Source organism: Pezoporus flaviventris, unplaced genomic scaffold (assembly GCF_033815535.1).
Source record: "Pezoporus flaviventris isolate CSIRO_AGI_PZ_B2104156 unplaced genomic scaffold, CSIRO_AGI_Pfla_v1 ptg000002l, whole genome shotgun sequence".
NCBI lineage: Eukaryota > Metazoa > Chordata > Aves > Psittaciformes > Psittacidae > Pezoporus > Pezoporus flaviventris.
The window spans coordinates 87,631,922-87,650,873 of record NW_026892550.1 but is presented as its reverse complement, the minus strand read 5'-3'; the positions used below and the strand labels follow the sequence as shown (position 1 = coordinate 87,650,873).

The window sequence follows — 18,952 nt, the reverse complement described above, 5'->3', positions numbered from 1 at the left end:
GTGCCTGTAACAATTCTCACTGCCTACAGGCTCACAGTGCATATGCCTCTTCAAGTAATGCTAGCCTGCATTTTAGACAAGTAGGAGAAACCACAGCACATTCTCACTCTTCTTCACAACACTCTAGCCATTTAGCAGAATGGATTCACAGCAGAAACTATTATTTCCAACTCAATTCTCAATTTCCTGGGAGTAGATTTCAGACTACTGAAGCATCCTGAGACAATAGGAGGACACTGCTCTGGTCTGTGCCCCAGTTTCATCTCATTTGCATCTTCACTGTAGTGAACAGGCTTCAGAGATGATTTAATAAAGCCACTGGATAATCACTTGTAGATCCAAAAGGGTAATTTTGTTTGTAGATGCAAAGTATTTTAATAAAAAAATTTTTTTTTTTTTTTAAAAAGGGCTTAAGGGTTCCCTTTCTTCAGTACAGATCAGTCAAAAATGCACTAGTTTTATGAAAGAGAGCTCTCTCTTTAACAGAGTGCTTGGAAACAACTGGTAGCTAGTTTTATCTAAAAAAAAACCCAGTCATCTACAGAATTAATTAGGCTTGCACAAGGCAATTTTCCTCAATTTTACAGAAACCTTGTTTGAAATTTTAACTATAAAGATTTCAGAATAGAAAACACTAATAGAGCAAGTCACACATATAGTTAAAGTCTTTTAACTACAGATAGCCCAGTTAACATTAACAAAAAGTATGTCGGAGACCCAAAGACAGTGCCAGCTGTAGACATCATGACTGAGACCAAGCCATTAGGCCTTAGTTGATGTAACTTGGCTATTTAGCATGAGGATGACTCAGCACTTTAAAACACCACCACAAGGAAGGAGCTGCCCTCCTGGTAGGGCATGATATACATTAAGTTACAATTCAGGTATGTAGGCAGCCTTGCATCTGCTTCTCTAAGCTGCTTTTAAGCAGGGACATCCCTAATGGCAAAATATGATAACAATTTGAATGAAGAACCAAGCACATAATTCATAAGTATTAGCAGTTAACCAATAATACTAAACTAAAAGGTAAACAGCTGTAAGAATCCTGATTAATACTGTGATGAGTAAATTCCTGTTTGTTAACCAAATCTTGCTTGCTTAAGAGTTACTGGAAAATTATGACACTTTGACATTTTGCTTATAGACCGTAGGCATCCGTTAAAGTGAGCAATGTATGGGGAAGGAGATAAGGAGCCTTCCTCCCCACGCCCACCGGGAGGCAGAATGAGACCCCTTATCAACTGGCCACACAGACGCAGAGTACACCAAGAAGTGACAGGTATATCGGATGAAGAAGAGTATAAAACCAGTGATTTTGGGGAAGTGGGGTGCGTGCCACTGGCGGAGCAGAGACTCCCCAGCTGCCCAGAGCTGTTTTGCTTGCTGTCGCTTGCTCAATAAACCAATTCAATTCATTGGTCTGGTTCTCGTCAATTTATTTGAGCCACATTTATAACAATACTAACCCATAGACTATCGCTGTAGCCCTAACTCAAATGCACAACAGGGTAAAAAAAAACACAGTTATGCAACTTACCAAATTGTATGAAAGTATGCTTTAGATAAAATTGTATTGAGATGAAAAGTAGGTATAAAAGAACCCCTAAGATTTACTGTTCTTTGGACACACGTATGGAGGTTTGAACCCCCACGCGCTCCTGGCACTAATAAGGGTTTCTGCTTTACTTTACACTGCGTACTGTGGAGTGATTTCTTTGAATCACATCAAAGAAAATTAGGGCATTTCCATTGTGACCTGCAGAATCCTTTCTCCCCTCGCTGTGCATATAAACACCATGAATACTCTCAAGGTTTTTCATTAAAATGCATGGGGTTGAAGTTAAACTGGTGATATTTACACAGGTCATGTTTTTCTGTTAAAAACACTTAGAACACTTAATTCAAGAGACAGTTTCATGTGCAATGATATCTGAATCAATTTTAAAAATAATTACTGCTTTCCTCTTGTTTCTCATTAAGCCAACACTGGTGCTGCAAAATTGGCAACTTCTTCCAACCAGTTTGCTCCGGAAAAAACTGCTCCTATCTAGTTCTGACAGCCTGTTGTTGCTAGTGGAAGGGAGATAGGTTAAACCAATAAGCAAGCTTATCTCAAGGGGAAACTAGCACCTACTGCCAAAATACAAATACTCAAAGCAACCACTAATCAATTGGCTAAGTTTATTAAAATCAGCATGCTTTATTTACCACCTTTTAAAATGTAAACAGGTGAAAAGCAGACAAAGATTACTAGCTGTAATTCCCCCTCTGGAAGAGTGTTACAGGCCAGTTTTTATGCTGCAGTGCATTGACTTTCTTGGAAAGCACTGCAGAGCTGAATTAAAATATTTCAGCTGCTCTGTGAAATGGTTCATTGTTTTTGCTATACATACCCAATCTTCAAACACTTCAAATATCATGTATTGCACTCCATAAATTGTAATTTTTGAAAAGGCTGACTCTCCAGCTATTCCTGAATACGTTCAGAAATGCTGAAGGGAGAGTTTATGTTCACATCCAAGGCTGTCCAATGCATTTTCTTCAACAACACAACTATAAGAAGTGTCATAATGGTAACAAAGGAAAACACTGCTGTTGTGAGATACGACAATATTCAAATACAAAATGATGAATAAGAAACTTCACTGCCTTGCAATGAACATGCTTAAACAACAATGCAATGCAGAAGCTGCCAACAATTACACCAATTGTCACTGCTGCCTGTGATGAGCATTTCTTTCATCAAAATTAAAATACACTCTTTCAAGTCCTGAAACTGTCAAGTATTTCCACCTTATATGTAATGAATTCAAGCATACAAGATGCAAGGATTTTTAAGATTCAGTTCTATGCTTGCATTGTTTTCTCTGAGCAGCCAAATATTTTTCAAGTTGCTAACATTTTGAAAGTGGGTTTAATGCTGTCTAGATTCATACATTCTACTGATATACCATTTTGCAGACACTCTAGGATCCTGCCAACAGTGCTTAAGTCCATTGTACCCATGTGCTTCTGGGACAAGTAAATTAATAACCTTTCTCCTTGAATAGCAGCATGTTAGAATGTTTTATTACTATTTATAAAAGATCACCAGGGTAAAAAAACTGCGTTGCCAGAATCTCTAGTAAGGAGATGGACCCCACCTTAAAAGAACTACACAGCTACTACTCATTTCTTTGTAGCAAGAAATGTCATGCTCTGGTCTTCATCTTTTCAAATTCTCAACTACTACCAGCTGACAGTTTAGTAGTTACAGTACAATGTGTTTATTACCAGAAATTATAGAAGAAGTACGTAAGCAGATTAACACATTTGGGCAGTTGGAATAGGTCACAAGCCAAAGAACCAAGCCTTTCTGGAAGGCACTGAAGGAGCTGGCTCCTCTTAACCCTTTGTTGAAAAGATTGCAACTATACAACATATGACACTCTTCACTATTTAATAGAATCATAGACCAGTTAACAGTTGGAAAAGACCTTAAGATCATCTAGTTCCAATCCCCCTGCCATGGGCAGGGACACCTCACACTAAACCATGCCACCCAAGGCTTCATCCAACCTGACCTTGAACACCACCAGTGATGGAGCATTCACAACCTCCCTGGGCAACCATTCCAGTGCCTCACAGTAAAGAACTTCTTCCTTATATCCAATCTAAGGATAAGTTTCACCCACTTACTCCATTTAGCCCCAGATACCATAAAGTTCCCATCAACACTGATCAGATGTGAAGGTAAAAAAATCAAAAGCCTTAAAAAAACCGAACATCTAAGAATCTGGACCACATTGAGGGAATTAAGTTGGAAGCAGTAGGGGGAACAACATTAGTAACAGGCTTTACTCAAGAGTATTTCAATAGAAATATCCCAAACAGGATAATGCAATGAAAGGCTTTTGACTGGCTCATGTTTCTCCCTCTCTTTTGAGTGCTCAGATGCACGCTTGCAACCTGTTCTTTCACAAGTCTCCTCCCATTCTCAATATAATCACTGCCCAGTAACTGGAAATTACCTATCAGGAGTTAGGAAACTAGTCTCTTGGCCCTCATTTTTCAAGCCACTAGCCTCAGGGGAGCAATTCAGACACCTAAAAAGGCACACCTAATCTAAGGAGAATATCCTGCCCTGCTTTAAGCCACTGTTCCATAAGGAAATAGGTTTCCCTGGATTATGCAGTACATCTGCCAACCCCTTTTTAATATCACAGTCATCCCAGAAACTCAAAAGTGGCCGAGAATATTCCAGTTTGGACAGATGAATCTCAATTTACCCATCTACTCTATTCCAAAATAATATACTCTATATCTTCAAAAATGTGATGTCAAATTCCTGGTGGAAAACACAACCGAGGTACACAGAAGATCTCTCGCATAGCACCCAAACAAACTGCAGTCTGTAGCTCCAAAGGAAAACTTGGTTAAAAATCACTTAAGTGTCAATATTCAGAGTCATCAGCTTATTAACTGCAGTGTTTACTACATCCATCTGTATTCTGCTATATAAATGAAAGAGTGCAAATGGCAGCACAGAAACAGTGATTTGTTCACAGAATAATAGGTTGGAAGCTACCTCAATGATCATCTGGTCCAACCTTGCTAGGCAACAGATGACCTAGACTAGATGTCCGAGCACCCTGTTCAGCCAAGTCTTTAAAAGCATCCAACACTGGCGAGTCTACCACTTCCCTGGTGAGAATATTCCAGTGGCCGATTGTTCTCATCGTGAAAAATTTTCCTTATGTCCAGTTGCAATCTCCTCAGGGGTAACTTGTACTCATTACCCCTCATCTTTCCCATGTGACTCCTTCTAAAAAGGGAGTCATCATCTTCTTTGTAGCCACACGTTAAATACTCCCCTGAGCCTTCTTTTCTCTAGGCTGAACAAACCCAACTCTCTCAGCCTTTCCTCAGAGAGCAGGCTTCCCAGTCCTCTGATCATCTTTACAGCTTTTCTTTGGACCCTCTCCAGCCTGTCTGCACCTTTTTTTGTACAGCGGGGACCAAAACTGAAGACAGTGTTCCAGGTGTGGCCTGACAAGCACCAAGTAGAGTGGGATAATAACATTTTTATATCTGCTGGTGATGCCAAGTGATTCCATAAAGTTAAATTTTGCACTTGAAAGGGGGATGAAGTTTCTTTGTAGTGTTGCCTAATTTTAATACCTTTGATGGAATTCAACTGAGTGTCAATTTACACCAAGTTCCCTTCATAGTCAATGCAGACCTAAGTAATACAGTTAGGTTATGAGGTGTCTCATCCTAAAAGCAGGTGGCAACACTTGGTCAGATGAATTGTGCCTTAAAAACATTCGCTTCTTTCCCGTAACTACATTGATACTCTTATCCACTACTAGGCATCCATTTCAATTGCAAGAATCCCTCTAATATTCTAAAACCAGTAACTAAAGACCAGAATGTCCTCCAAATTATCTGCAAGCGTTGCACTTTTGGGTATAGATGTGCAGGAATAAAAAGACAACTCACTGTACATTCCTCTCATATGTGCCTAGTATCCCACATGGCAGATGTTAGCGTTCAAAATCCAAAGTAACCAGCTTTTTCTAGTTCCCACATAACTTTAAGACACAAAGACACCAATATATGCACTGAGATCAAATCAGATTATACAGCCTCCAAACACCAGCATTAATTAAGCAGTAGGGTTGCTCCTTCTACTCTGACACTGCATTAATGAATTGCAATAAGAAAATTACTGAATGTTAACTAACAAAATGTATTCCTTCTGGGTTGAAGAGCTGCACTGATTGATCAAGAAAGAACAACAGTGATTTCAAACAGCTGCTCTACAGCTCTCAGAAAACAGCACGTTACAGAAGCAGCACTAACACTACTTGTGTTTCCACTTCATATCTCCTGATCACTTTTGCTGTAATCTGCAGTAGACGAGTAAACCATGAGCTAGACCCTGTTGGCTGATGTGAACATCCACTGAAGATATGTGATCTTCCTAGTTTTCCCCTCATCTTCACAAAACCGAAGAGTTCCTTCAAAAGCACTTTCTCAGCATGACACACTCTGTATTGAGAATGAATCTTCTATCAAAACTGCTCTTCATAAGTGCCATTTACCTGTCCTTTAGATTCACTTCATCTGTTTTTACCTTGTTCTGCCATACTGCCTGATAGTATGATCATACACTAGCTTAGATAATAAAGTTCTGGGAGCATTACACTTTGCCTCCAATACCAGTTTGGGAATGAACTAGGATGATGCTTCTATTCTTAGTTTATTTTTAAGGAATATTCACAAGGGTTCAACCATGGCATTGTGGCTCATAGCATACTTGGCTGGCATAATGACAAATGAAAAAGACAAAACGAGCAACCAAAGCTTTAAGGCAGAACAACTGCTCTGGCAATGGCTTGAAGTCGGACATCCTGCAGCTCATAGCACCTACACTATATTCTCAATAATTTAAATCAGTCAAAAGGCAGCCAAAGAAAACAAGAAAACCTTATTAAATCTGATCTCATTCCAATAGAGCTGGGAGCAGTAAAAAAAAAAAAAAAAAACAAACAAACAAAAAAAACCCACACAATAAATACAACCATATTAGAACGCAATACAATAATACTGTTGTTAAATGGACTTTAATAGGATTGGCATTTAGCTTCTTAAAGAATCCAAAATACATTCAGCTCTTGCACAAAGGGTGGAATGCTGGAAGAAGACTGTCAGTTCAGTCCATTTGGGATGCCAATACATAAAGTCTTCTTCATTTTGCCAAAGCAGCTTCTAGAATGATTATTTTGAAAATAGATCTTTGGCCCCATTGAGGTAAACAGCAGTGACCATAATCTAGAAGACATATGAGCTACCATAAATTGTGGTTTTGCTTTTAAGTTGGATCTGGTCCCAGTTATAAGGCCATTTCTAAGAAAAAGGCAACAGAGGACTGTCTTTCCATCCACAGTTGAATCTGCTCAGTCTATCAAGATACACACAATTTTACTGATGGTGCAAATCCCAACAACCTATACAAAAAGCACTTACATGGGTGCTCACAGCAATTCTTGCAGGTCATTCTTAACATACAGACAAAGAATTAAGAAAAATGTAAAATAAACCCCTGCTACGAGGGGTCTAGGTTTTGGAGGGTTTTTTGTTTAACCTTCACTGCTAGATATGGGAAGACCACAGGCCCTCCCATACGTTTCATCCCAGGCTCTTCCGAACACTTTCACAATGTTGGACTGCTATGAAGCAGAGAATAATCATTCTATTTTAGTTTGGAGCATAATATTTGAAGGAAGAGCTCCTAGCATCTCTGGACTCACATTCATGTAGACTATGGGAGGTAAATTATCTTACGTTTATCCCAGGAAAGACCTCTGTATTTCTATATTTTGAGATAATACTTAGGAAAATTTAAAGCATGAGCTCTGAAACCACATTTGAGTTCCTTCCATAGAAAAGGGACTGAGGAAAAGTTAAGTAGAGCTTCTCAAGGGAGATCAAGTTGACATTAAACTAGCAATCCAAAGTATTCTAAATTATTTTGGGGGTGTCGTGGTTTAAGCCCAGCCAGTAACTTAGAACCATGCAGCTGCTCACTCACCCCCCCTCGCCCTTCTTTCTCCCCCTGCTCCCAGAGAGACAGGGAGGAGAACTGAAAGAATGCAGCTCCCACGGGTTGAGATGAGAACAGTCCAGTAACTAAGGTGCAACACAAACCCACTACTGCTACCACCAATAATAATAATGATGAGAAAATAACAAGGGAAGAGGATACAACTGCTCACCACCTGCTGACCGATACCCAGCCCGACCCGAGCAGTGATCTCGCCCTTCCGGGTAAACTGTCCCCAGTTTATATAGTGGGCATGACATGCTGTGGTATGGAATAACTCTTTGGCTAGTTTGGGTCAGGTGTCCTGTCTCTGCTTCCTCCCAGCTTCCCCTCCTCCCTGGCAGAGCATGAGACTCAAAAAGTCCTTGATCAGAGTAAGCATTTCTTAGCAACAACTGGAAACATTGGTGTTATCAGCATTGTTCCCAGGCTGAAACCAGCTACTAAGAAGGAGAAAAATGACTGCTACTGCTGAACCCAGGACAGGGGGTTTCAAAGATTTTCTAGCTAGTGGGTTATAACCTCACAGTGCCCTTTCACTACTAGCCATGGAAAGAGAAAACAGAACCACCGAAGGCCCAGTAGTCTGTAGCTGGTAAACTCAGCAGTTCATAGGCTGAAACAGATGAGAACAGTAGCTGCTAACAGGTGACAAAGACCCCCAAAGAAGAGAAAAGCAAGCAAGAAACAGAAATACTGAGGGTTGAAAACCAACTGCTGAAGCAAGCAGAGATAATACTGGAAACTGGGAATCTGTAAAAACTCAAAAGAGCTAAATCTAACCCTGATGTATGCTAGCTCCAGGATTTCAAAGTTACCATGACATTTAGCCATTACTGAGGTTCCACTATTGGACACTACATATCATTTAATTGCTCTATATTCATTCAGCAAAGCTGGTCTACTAAATAGACTGTGTTTACCTCAGCTCCTGAGTATCAGTTGCTCAGTACCCTAATTTATCACTTTGGGGCTGGACAGAGCTACATATTTGAACTTTTAATTGAAAACATTGAAACAATACTTACAAGTCACAGAAGTTTTGCAAACAGCAAAGAGATTCCAAAGTTACTTTCACTTCTCTTTAAACCAACTGACAAGGAGGGCATGTAATTTACACTCCCACATTACTTCAGCAAGTAGTTTACTCATTTTAAAGCAGAGTCCAGGTTGAAAAACAAACAAAACAGAAGTACGTTTCAACTTCAACTTCTGCTGCTCAGGCCAATCTTATATACCGCTCATTTCTAGTAACAGACCTGTTGGTGCTGGGCTGTTTTATGAAGGCACTGCTCCTTGCATTTAAAGTCAGATCCTTGCTACCACTTTAAATGTCTTATTCTCCAGCCCCAGCAGACTGCTGCAGCTCTCCACCTCTCCTTCCCACCTACTCATTCCCTGCACAATTGCCAGGCAAGCAGCATTAGTGTTACAAGTATCCTGACATACCAAGTTGAGCAGCAGCCTAGAGGGTAACATGAATTTCTGTTAGGCTGCCTTACAGACTAGTTCAAGAAACTTCAACTCCTCACATCCTTAACCATGTTGTGACTCTGTATCAGATGAAATGAATGAAGCTGACTAAGTGAACCTCATTACACACTTTCTGAACTCAAGCAGACATCCTAGAAAATACATGGGGCTTTCCAAGTCAATATTTACATAAAAATAGCCATGTTTCTTTTTTACTATGTACAGTACAGAAACATGTGTCAGGTCACTGGGAAAATATAAAGTCACTTTTTAAATCAGAATCATTTTAGTTCAAAGGGTGCTTCAGCTACAGCTGGTTTCATTCAAATTGCACTATATTCCCTTAAAGGACAACAGTGAATATACTGAATACTACTATATACAGAATATAATGCGGGAACTCACCATTTAAAAAAGTTGCCTATGGCAACTTATTTAATCAGAAGCAGGAATCTTTCTACAGTCAGAAAGCAACTGGCTCAGTTCTCGTGTCCATGTACTCCCACTTATGGAGCTTTTAGCACTGCAGTTGCAGATTTCTTTTTTGAAACGAGGATGTGCCTGTGACCCAAATCCATGCTAGAAACAAGGGCCCTCAAAACCCATGAGTGCAGTTCAAACAGCGGAGCCCTGCTTACTGTCTTTGCTTTTCCCAAAGCCCACTGATACACTTCAAAAATAACTAGAAACCTTGTTTAACATCAGTCCTCCATCATAAGTTAGTAATGTATGCAAGGTAAGACACAATTCTCTCCCACATAATACTTGAAGCACTGGAGAGACAATACCAAGTAATTACGAACATTCTTTAGCTCAGTCTTTGGTTTTATACCCGATTTTACAAGACTGTTTCTCATTAAGAATGGTGTAATTTTCTTAGCTACTTTACACAACTATTTAATGCTCTTTGACGGTAAACATTTATGGTTTTATACATTCTATCTGGCCACTAGGACAAAAGCCACGCAGACATTTAGTCAGTTTGTCTGACACCAACATCTTCAAAGCACATTTGAGTTACAAGTACATAGTATAAACATTAAATAACTCCACAGCTACCTAGCTGCTGAGGTAAATTTTAACATCATCACTGGAATTTTATTAGGAGAAGAATTTTTCTGCAATCTTGAAATTAGACAAAAAAGAAGAACTGTTACAGCAGATAAAAGTTAAAGAAGAAACAGTAAGTTCTATAGGAGACCTTGCTACTATTCACAGTTCACCTTGATCAACTGCCTAGGTCCACAATGCAAGCTATGGGGCCATCTTCACCTGAAGAACCCTGCCTGACCAGCATACTATTGTTAGGAAATCAGTGAAAATTATTGTAATTAAAAGTATTTCTTCTTATTGTAAAAATATTTTAAAAGTCCAAATTTCCAGTTTCAGAAATAACTGACTTTTCAAAAACAGCCACTCATAATGAAATACATTCACATTAAAATTCACTTAATATTCTTTTTGGGTTTCCCCCACCTTGTTTTTCGATTAGATACAGTAGGCAAAATACCAGCTTCACAAGCTGGTACCATTACCGGGAAATTCTACTCAAGACTATGGAAATTCCACCTACAGCATCTTAACATTGATGTAGACTATTGTACAGGGAGGTTGTACAAGGGGGTACCGTTTAAGTTACATGACTTACTCAACAGATATATCGCTCAGCAAAAACCCACTGTGCCTTACCCAGAGAGTTAGGGTTAAGGAATGATTTATTAGGGGCTGCAGCTGCTTGCTAAACAATGTACATTTCTTGCTTAACATTTCGTGTGCTTGCCAAAGCAGGATGGGAGGATGCAAGGCTATTGATAGGAGAAAGGAACCATAACCTGGTTCCTGCTCTCTGGACCCCTAAACCAGCTGAAACTAGCTTTACAGTCTGGATGGTGGCCAACCAACCAGGGAGCATGCGTGATGACTAAAGGTGAAAAGTTCAGGCCCGAGGAAGACTCATTTACTCCATCTGAAGACCCTTGCCCACGACCACCAGGAGGCACTGCGCATGTGCAAAGGACCTTTGAGCTCATTATAATGTGAAGCGGGGATAGGACATGAATATGTATAGGCGTATTGTGTAACCTAATGCATACGTAGTACTTTAGAGGATAAATACAGAGAACAACGCTGGGGCGCGCATGCTTTTGGAGGAGCAATCCCCCATGCGCCTCAGGTGAATAAAGGCATACCTACTTTACAACTTTAATGAGTTGTGGAGTCTATCTGCATAATAACAAACTCACAGAACCCAGCACAAAGCCTTTTCTGTACAGAAGAACAGCTTCTTCAAACAGCACTACATTCAGAATCAAAAGTTTCAACAAAATTCCTTTCTTAAATTTAAGAAGCTGGGTAAAGCTGAGTGAATGTGATCATTTTGTAGTACTTACGTAAGTCACCAGGCCACCTTAAGCATGCTGCATGGCCTACAGTACATTTCTCCTACAAATGAGCTATCCCACAGAGTTAGGACAAATATGCTTCTTTGACTTGCCTCTTCATGAACATATGCACCATTATCTTCCCTTGCTTTTCAGATAAGTAATTTTCTTACAAAGTCTCTCATATCCATTAAAAAAATTCAATCCTTTCAACTAGGCACACATCTGAGAATTTCTAATACATTAGTATATATTTCCTCTCATGTTACTTTATGATCTCAGATTCCTTTCCATTATTAAAAGTACTAATTGCTTACCAGAGACATTATAAGCTGATTTTGAATCAGAACAGAGCTAGGTTGGCCTCTGAGGATTTAAATCATTGCTTATAAAAAACCCAACAAATAAACCCCCAAACAAATGAAGAAAAAAAAAAGTTTCACACAAGCATTCAGCAATTTTTATAACTTCTACAGCCTCATTTCTAAAAGGCTTCTAATTCAAATGAACCTGGGTACATAAGTGCAGTAGTTTTAACACTCACCTGATGTTTCTGATGGCTTCAGCTTCTCAATCTCCCACTTCCTATTAGTAAATGAAGCAACTATGTATATGCATCTAACCTACCCTTGATGTATTATCCTGTAGATATACATGAGATAATAAACATATACTATATGCTTATATTAAGCATATATTGGAGCAAGCATGGTTAAAGCTTCTTTCAGCATCATGCTGTTGTCCATCTTAATAATGGCTGCATAGGTATATTCACAGATTTCTGTGGAATTCTTGGTAGAAAAGAATGCAGGAATTTTTGGCAAATACATCCTCTACTTCAAATTACACTTGCACAATTAGTATCATATCTCATCATATATATCTTGAAAGTACTGCTTTTCTAAACAAAGGGCATTATAATTAGAAAAATAAAAATCTTCTCTGGATAGCTTAGTGATTAATATTTTAAGGTTTTACTAGTTTCATGACTTTCTAGCCGAGAGGTTTGTCCATTACAGGCTATCAAAACAATAATACTACCTTTCACCTGCAACAATGCTAATTTATTTTTTTTTTTTCACATGCACAATCTCTGGGGCTCCAGGATTTTTCAATTCAAAGTAAGCACAAATCAAAACCAGTAAGAAAATCAGGTGTATCTTTCCTACACATATTCCTATAATAGACATTATTTTCAAGTGTCATCATTCCCAAATATCCTTAGTTAAACAGGTTAAACAGTTCTGTTCTTGATGGCACCACAAGAGAAATAAGACTTGTGAAAAGATACACAAATGCAACTATATATGTTCAAGTGTGAGTGTTTACCCACACAGGATATGGACTCTTTCTATTGGTGAAGATGGAGAGAATTCACTTAAAGCAAGTAGTAATATGAAAGATGAAATGGAAATAACTATTATTATAACTATATATAACTATAGCACGCAGATTAAAAAAAAAAATGTTATATGACTTTTTAGAGTACCAAGACCTGGAAGAAAAAAAATTATTTTCACTGCAAGAAACCCCAAATGAAGCTATCATATCCTTCATACTAGCTAACTGGGGTCTTAATCATTATCAAACTGAAAGAGGGAAAGAACAGGTTACATTCAGATAAATAAGAAAAATTTAAGTCAATTTCAAAAGCTGTATTTTCAAGGTCAAACTGATGACATCAAAGTCAAGATATCAAGATGAGATGAGAGTCTGAAAGAGTTTAAAGCTATCTGGATAAGGACTGACTGTGGGACATAATAAAACAGCAGATGCTATCCACACACAAGGGGGTATGAAGGTCTTCATGCCATGCCTTATTAAGCCTCCAAATTCTATTAGTAAACAAATACTTTATGGGAAGTAATAAGCTGAAATATGAACATCACCAAAATCCTTGCTTTGTAATTATGAAGTATGCATTCCTTAAATAACATCAAGTACTGAACATATTCAAGTTGTTGGTCGGGACATTCTCCAGTAATTTATATCCTGGGAGCATCAAAATATTACATGCTTTCAACAACTTCATAGATTTGTTTGCTAGTAGGTTTGTCTATAGATAAAACAAACAAAGCAAATCATCCCTCCACTATTTTTGGTATTGACACATTTAATCATGACATCTGCATAAAACTCTGCTACACATTTCCATTCACAAGTTTTTTCCCATACCAATTCCCAATCTATTTGCTGTACAGATTGATGATAAAAAGTAAACAAAATTTTTGGAAAGGAACAGAATCTCACCATTAACTTTGCAGTTTTCATATACCTATTTCATTTAAAAATTACACAAGAGTACTATGATGTCCCGATACTCCTCACATTATGAATGCTGTCCTTTAATTAAGGATGAACTACTACTCAACTAGCCACTGAAGCACCACTCTGGACAAAATTTGGGCAAATGTAGTACATAATGTCCATTTGAGAGACAAAAAAAGAAAACGCACATGAAGTTAGCCAAGTTATTTAGTTGCAGAGTCATAGAATCATAGAATGGTTTCGGTTGGAAAGGACCTTAAGATCATCTAGTTCCAACCCCCCTGCCATGGGCAAGGACACCTCACACTAGACCATGTTGCCCAAGGCTCTGTCCAGCCTGGCCTTGAACTCTTGCTCACAAGCTAATATCACACTTACAGACCTACATTTGCAACACTTCCCATAGGTTGTAATGTTCTGTACCTGGAAGCCTGGTTTCTGGCAATGCAACAGGAACAACAAAAAAATCGTATCAAATAAGCTGCCACTGGACATTGAGAAAACAAGCTGTGAGTTCTTCAGTGCTAGCTAAGACCACTGAAGGCTGACACACAGCTGATTCTGCAACATCTTAAACTTCAGAAATGGTACAGAGATCAGAAACTCCAGGTTTCCTTTTCTATAGGAATTATTTTATTACAAAACTGAATGCACGTGGCAGTGTAATGTACATCCATGTCAACTGGCCTTGCCACAATCATGCCTTTGCAGGAGAAATACTGATTAACATCCACTGCAGGAAACTCCTTTGCATGCCTTGACATTTGTCTTTGCCATTATCAATGCTAAACTTCATATTCAAGAAAGCAACACTAGAATTGTTAACCCATTCTAGATCTTTATGTTTGAACATTTTTTTCACAGCACTCAGTTGTTAGCATATTTACAGGAAGCAAGCCAACATTCTCCCAGGTAAACTTGTCTGTACCTTGGAAGTTGAAGGTATGAATTATTCCAGTAAAGCGAAGGACCATTTCTGCCTGGGAACACTCCACTGAAGACAAAAAGCATATCCAGAACATACTTGAACCTCAGTTCCTCTTTGACTAACTGTTTCTCAACTCATTTGGGTGTTAGCACAACACTCCTTCTGAAGGCTGGCCTAGTGAAGCACTTTTCAAATGAAGAATGGGGTTGATTGAAGAATGGGGTTGTAAATAAGTAACTTCAAGGAAGTTAGGCTTTGTTAGCAACTATAGACATAAGGAAATGGCTAAGATAAGCACTGGACAAGAACTGGCCAGAACCAGCCTGGTGGTTACTGACATGACAACGATCCTAAAACAAAGTGATGAAGAGGAAGATGAGGAAGAAATAACTACTAAGGGTCCCAAAGCCCACTACCACATTTTAGTGCGTATGCGGGAGGAATTCTCTAGAAGCATGATGTAATGTATAAGTAACTCAATGAATATGTATGTAATCTAATGAATATGTATGTTTAAGGACAATATAATCACAGCCTGGTTCATGGTCGGACAAGACACGCTAGGAGGAGCTATCCTCCGTGTCTCCAGGCACCGCGATAAAGAATACCTGCTTGTCAACTTAAAGTTTTTTTGAGAGTTCCTGAAGATCTCTCCAAATCACAAATCACATCACCTGCTTTGTCCAAGCCAGACTCCTTTCTACCACTCCTTCTTCAGGCTTCTTTGTGTAACATCTTACTGCACAGCACATGTACATAAGCAGTCTGCTTATCTTTCAGTATCTTTTCATAGTTTGCAGTACTATTGTATTCCTTACCTGGGACGTTCCTTCCAGCACAAACAGCTTCCTTGCTGTTCATTTCTTCAGTTTAGTCATAGTAATCTCATAATTTAAATTATGAGGGACATTTACAATCCAACTTTCTAAGATTCTACTCCAGTTTATTTCTTCAGGTCACTCCACAGAAACATTTTGCACAACATATTAGCAGAAGGGGTAACAGATTTGCACTGCTTTGTCCTTCCTTTCATTTTCTGAGAATTTAAGAACTCCTCCAACCATAACATTTTTCCTCAGTATAATCAAAATCAGCTCCAAGGACCGACACTTGGGTTGTTTTTGTTTGTTTGTTTTTAAATCAATTCTAACTTAAGCTCAGAACTTTTTTATATCAACTGGAAAACAGCAGCCCACACACATCATCAGGTTAGGACTTAGCTTGCTAATGTACAGACATCATAATTTTAAATGGGCTAAAAACCTCGAGAAGATGTAAGAATGCATCAAGGAGAGCGAGATCTATACAGGTTTCTTCTTCCCATTGGCCAATGAATGGTAGCATAGAAGCATGAAAATAACTTGAAAGAAAAGACAACAGGGTAAAAATAACATCACCAAACAATAGTATGTCTGTAGATTTGTAGGAGGAGGAATATATACTGTATCCGTCATTCGTACAGAGCCACCACACTTAGGCTCCACATTTACTGTTGCTATAATTCATTATTTTGCCTAATATTTTTCCCTTCAAGCAGATGTTTGAATAGCACTAATCTTTTCATTCTTACGATGCATCTTATTTCTTACTCGAGAGCCTTTTTTTGCTATATTTAAACTGAACATCTGGGAATTGAGGTACACTGTTCATGACCTCAAAACTTGTAGGACAATGATTATGTTGTTTCTCAGCCTGTGTTGCAACCCCTAAGCTAGCTACGTCTCTGCCCTCTTTCTCACTTCTAAGTATCTCATCTTGAAATATCCCATCATACGCCAAAGCTTGTGCTGCTTCTGTTCCTCTCATGCAGAACTTTACAGTTCTACTTGTAGATGTACAAGGAATAACACCTCCTGGATCAACCAAGCTTAAATATACCGCAGCTTTGGGCTCAGATTTTCCCACTCTGGAACTACTGACTAGGCAGTCTGACTACTATACAAATCACATGCTAAAATTAAAGACTGAATGAATACACTAACACAGACATTCACACAGATGATGAGGCTTAGCGTATCCTGTTAATAGCATACTCGGGACCTTCTCAGATATTCTGAAGCAAGGTTGTCTCTGGTCCAGTTGTCCCAAATATTCCTTTCTCTCATGAGGGTGTGCTCCTGTATGAATTGCTGCAAGCATATTGCATATTCATGTCGTAATCTTTCTGTTCATCAGAACTGCTGGCACGATAGCAAAGGTTTCCTAAATGTACTTCAAGGACAATAGCCAATATTTATTTAAGAATGGCCAACCTGGAGTTACTACTCCTTTCTTCATGAAGAGCTTTCAATTGAGCCCCCACTACACATCCCAATAAGCACAACCTCCACTGATACTTAGAGAAACTCAGCTTCCACCACAGTTGCTCTTTTCTATTTAGTTTCTCCAGGATCTTCACCCATTTCCACTAGAGGATGCTTGTCTGCACCTTCTCCTCAGATGAAGTTGCCTTTTACAAAATTAAACAACCCACTAGACCTAAGAAAAACATTAGGAAAATACTTTTGGATTGCAGGAGTTTATAAAACCGCACCTCGCTGTGGAAGATGTACCGTAAACACACTGACATGAGTTACTATGTCAGTAGCTGTCAGTACCAAAACTTCGTCACGGCATTCTCCCTTCAGCGCCACAGTCAAGCACGTAATTTACACAGTAATGCGTGACCAGATCCAGGCTGCCCATCACGTGTACAAGTATTGCTTGCCCGACCGCACTCGGTACGGCCCCGGCGCTCCGACCCTCCCCGCGAACCCCGTGTGAAGAGGCTGTCATGTGCCGGATCCCCCCCCACCCCCCCACCCCCCGCCGTCCATCTCCCTTCCCCCCGGCCACCAAACAGAACTCAAGCCTATTTCCTCGCTACGTTTTCCTGCCTCACCACGCTGATTTCAAGTTTCCCGCCGGCCGCAGTGCAAAAGCAAACCCGTTCTAGGTGCAACCCCCCAACACACACAGAGGGAAGTGGCCCCGTACCCGCGATCCTGCGGGGGGAGAAGAGAAACTGCTCCCGCCTCTCCGCTCTACCGGCACAGAGAGAGGTCCTGGGAAAGTGCAATTACCGCCGTCCCTTCCGAGGTGGGAAATTTAAACACAAATAATTAAAACCCGAAACATACACAACACACACAGACCCTTGGCGCTGGCGAGCACAGCCCGCCCCGAGCACTGACAGGTCCATGCCCCAGCAGCCCCGCGCCCGGCTACCGGCGCCCCGCCATTGCACCCGCTGCTTCCCAAGGGCCCGTCGCGACAGCTCCCACCCCCACGTCTATCGCGACACACACGGCTCCGGCGGAAGGGAGTGAGACAGCACCCCCAACTTCGGGCGCCGGCAGCGAAAGGGCGACTTACCGGGAGTGCAGTGCACGGGTGAGGCCGGAGATGAGACGGACGAAGAGGAGGGCACCGGCGGCTGCGGCTCCTTCGGGGTACCGACGGCCGAGAAGGGGATAGCGGGGGGAAGCATGAGGTAGCGTTCGGGCTGCGGCAGGCAGCGGAGGCAGACGGAGTGGAGGCAGGGCAGCAATTTGGGACGCCGGCTCTGGATGGGCTGTCCGCACACGCCGCAAGTATCCAACAGGTTGAGCGGGGCCACCTCCCCGCCGCGCTCCGCCGGACCTTGCCGGCTCTCGGCCTCGTTTTCCCCGCTCAGCGCCGCCGCTCCCGTGCGATCCGCCGGGCAAGGCCCCCCCGCCGCGCCCGCTACCGTCGCCGCCGCCTCTTCCATTGTCCTGCGCCGGCCGCCGCAGTCCTGAAGGGAGGCGTGGCGGCCCCGCTGCTCCCGCCGCTTCCCTCGCTCGCTCAGTCCCGGGCACCCGACCCCCACCCCCGGCAGCCCGCGGTGTTTGTGTGCCTGCCCCGGGAAGACGCTGCCCAACGGCGGCCCGCACCCGCCCCTCGCCCCGCTGCGCCCCGCCCCGCCCGCGGTGTCAGACCAGCTCCGCCCCTCCGCGCCACGCCCCCTGAGAGGCCACGCCTCCACCGCTGCGTGCGGCGGGTGCTCCTCCTGCCCCGCCCCTTCCCTGCAGGAACCGGGACGAACGCCGGCGGAAGCCCCGCCCCGAGGGCCCCGCCCTCATAGGCCCCACCTCGCTGTAGGCTCCTCCCTCTCCCTAGGGCGGGGGGTAGCGCGGGAAGGTAGCTAGCGCGCCGCACGCACATGGCGTTGACGACTGGAGCCCATGGTCCTCACAGACCCTGCCAAATAACGGGTTGACGCGGTGGTGAGAAGGGATGGGATCCAGAGGGATCTGGACATGCTTGAGAGGTGGCCAGTGCCAACCTTATGAAGTTCAACCAGGCCAAGTG

General features: G+C 41.5%; 1 protein-coding gene across 1 annotated transcript in view; it reads right to left on the bottom strand.

Moving 5' to 3' along the window:
- The window catches only part of TRIM24 (tripartite motif containing 24), a 69,125-nt gene extending 50,723 nt beyond the window's left edge, over positions 1-18,402 (bottom strand). The window contains exon 1 of the mRNA XM_061444960.1: positions 17,996-18,402. Coding sequence (XP_061300944.1) covers positions 17,996-18,371 — 376 coding nt within the window. The 5' untranslated portion in view covers positions 18,372-18,402. The remainder of the gene's footprint in view (positions 1-17,995) is intronic.
- Positions 18,403-18,952: the final 550 nt, after the last annotated feature.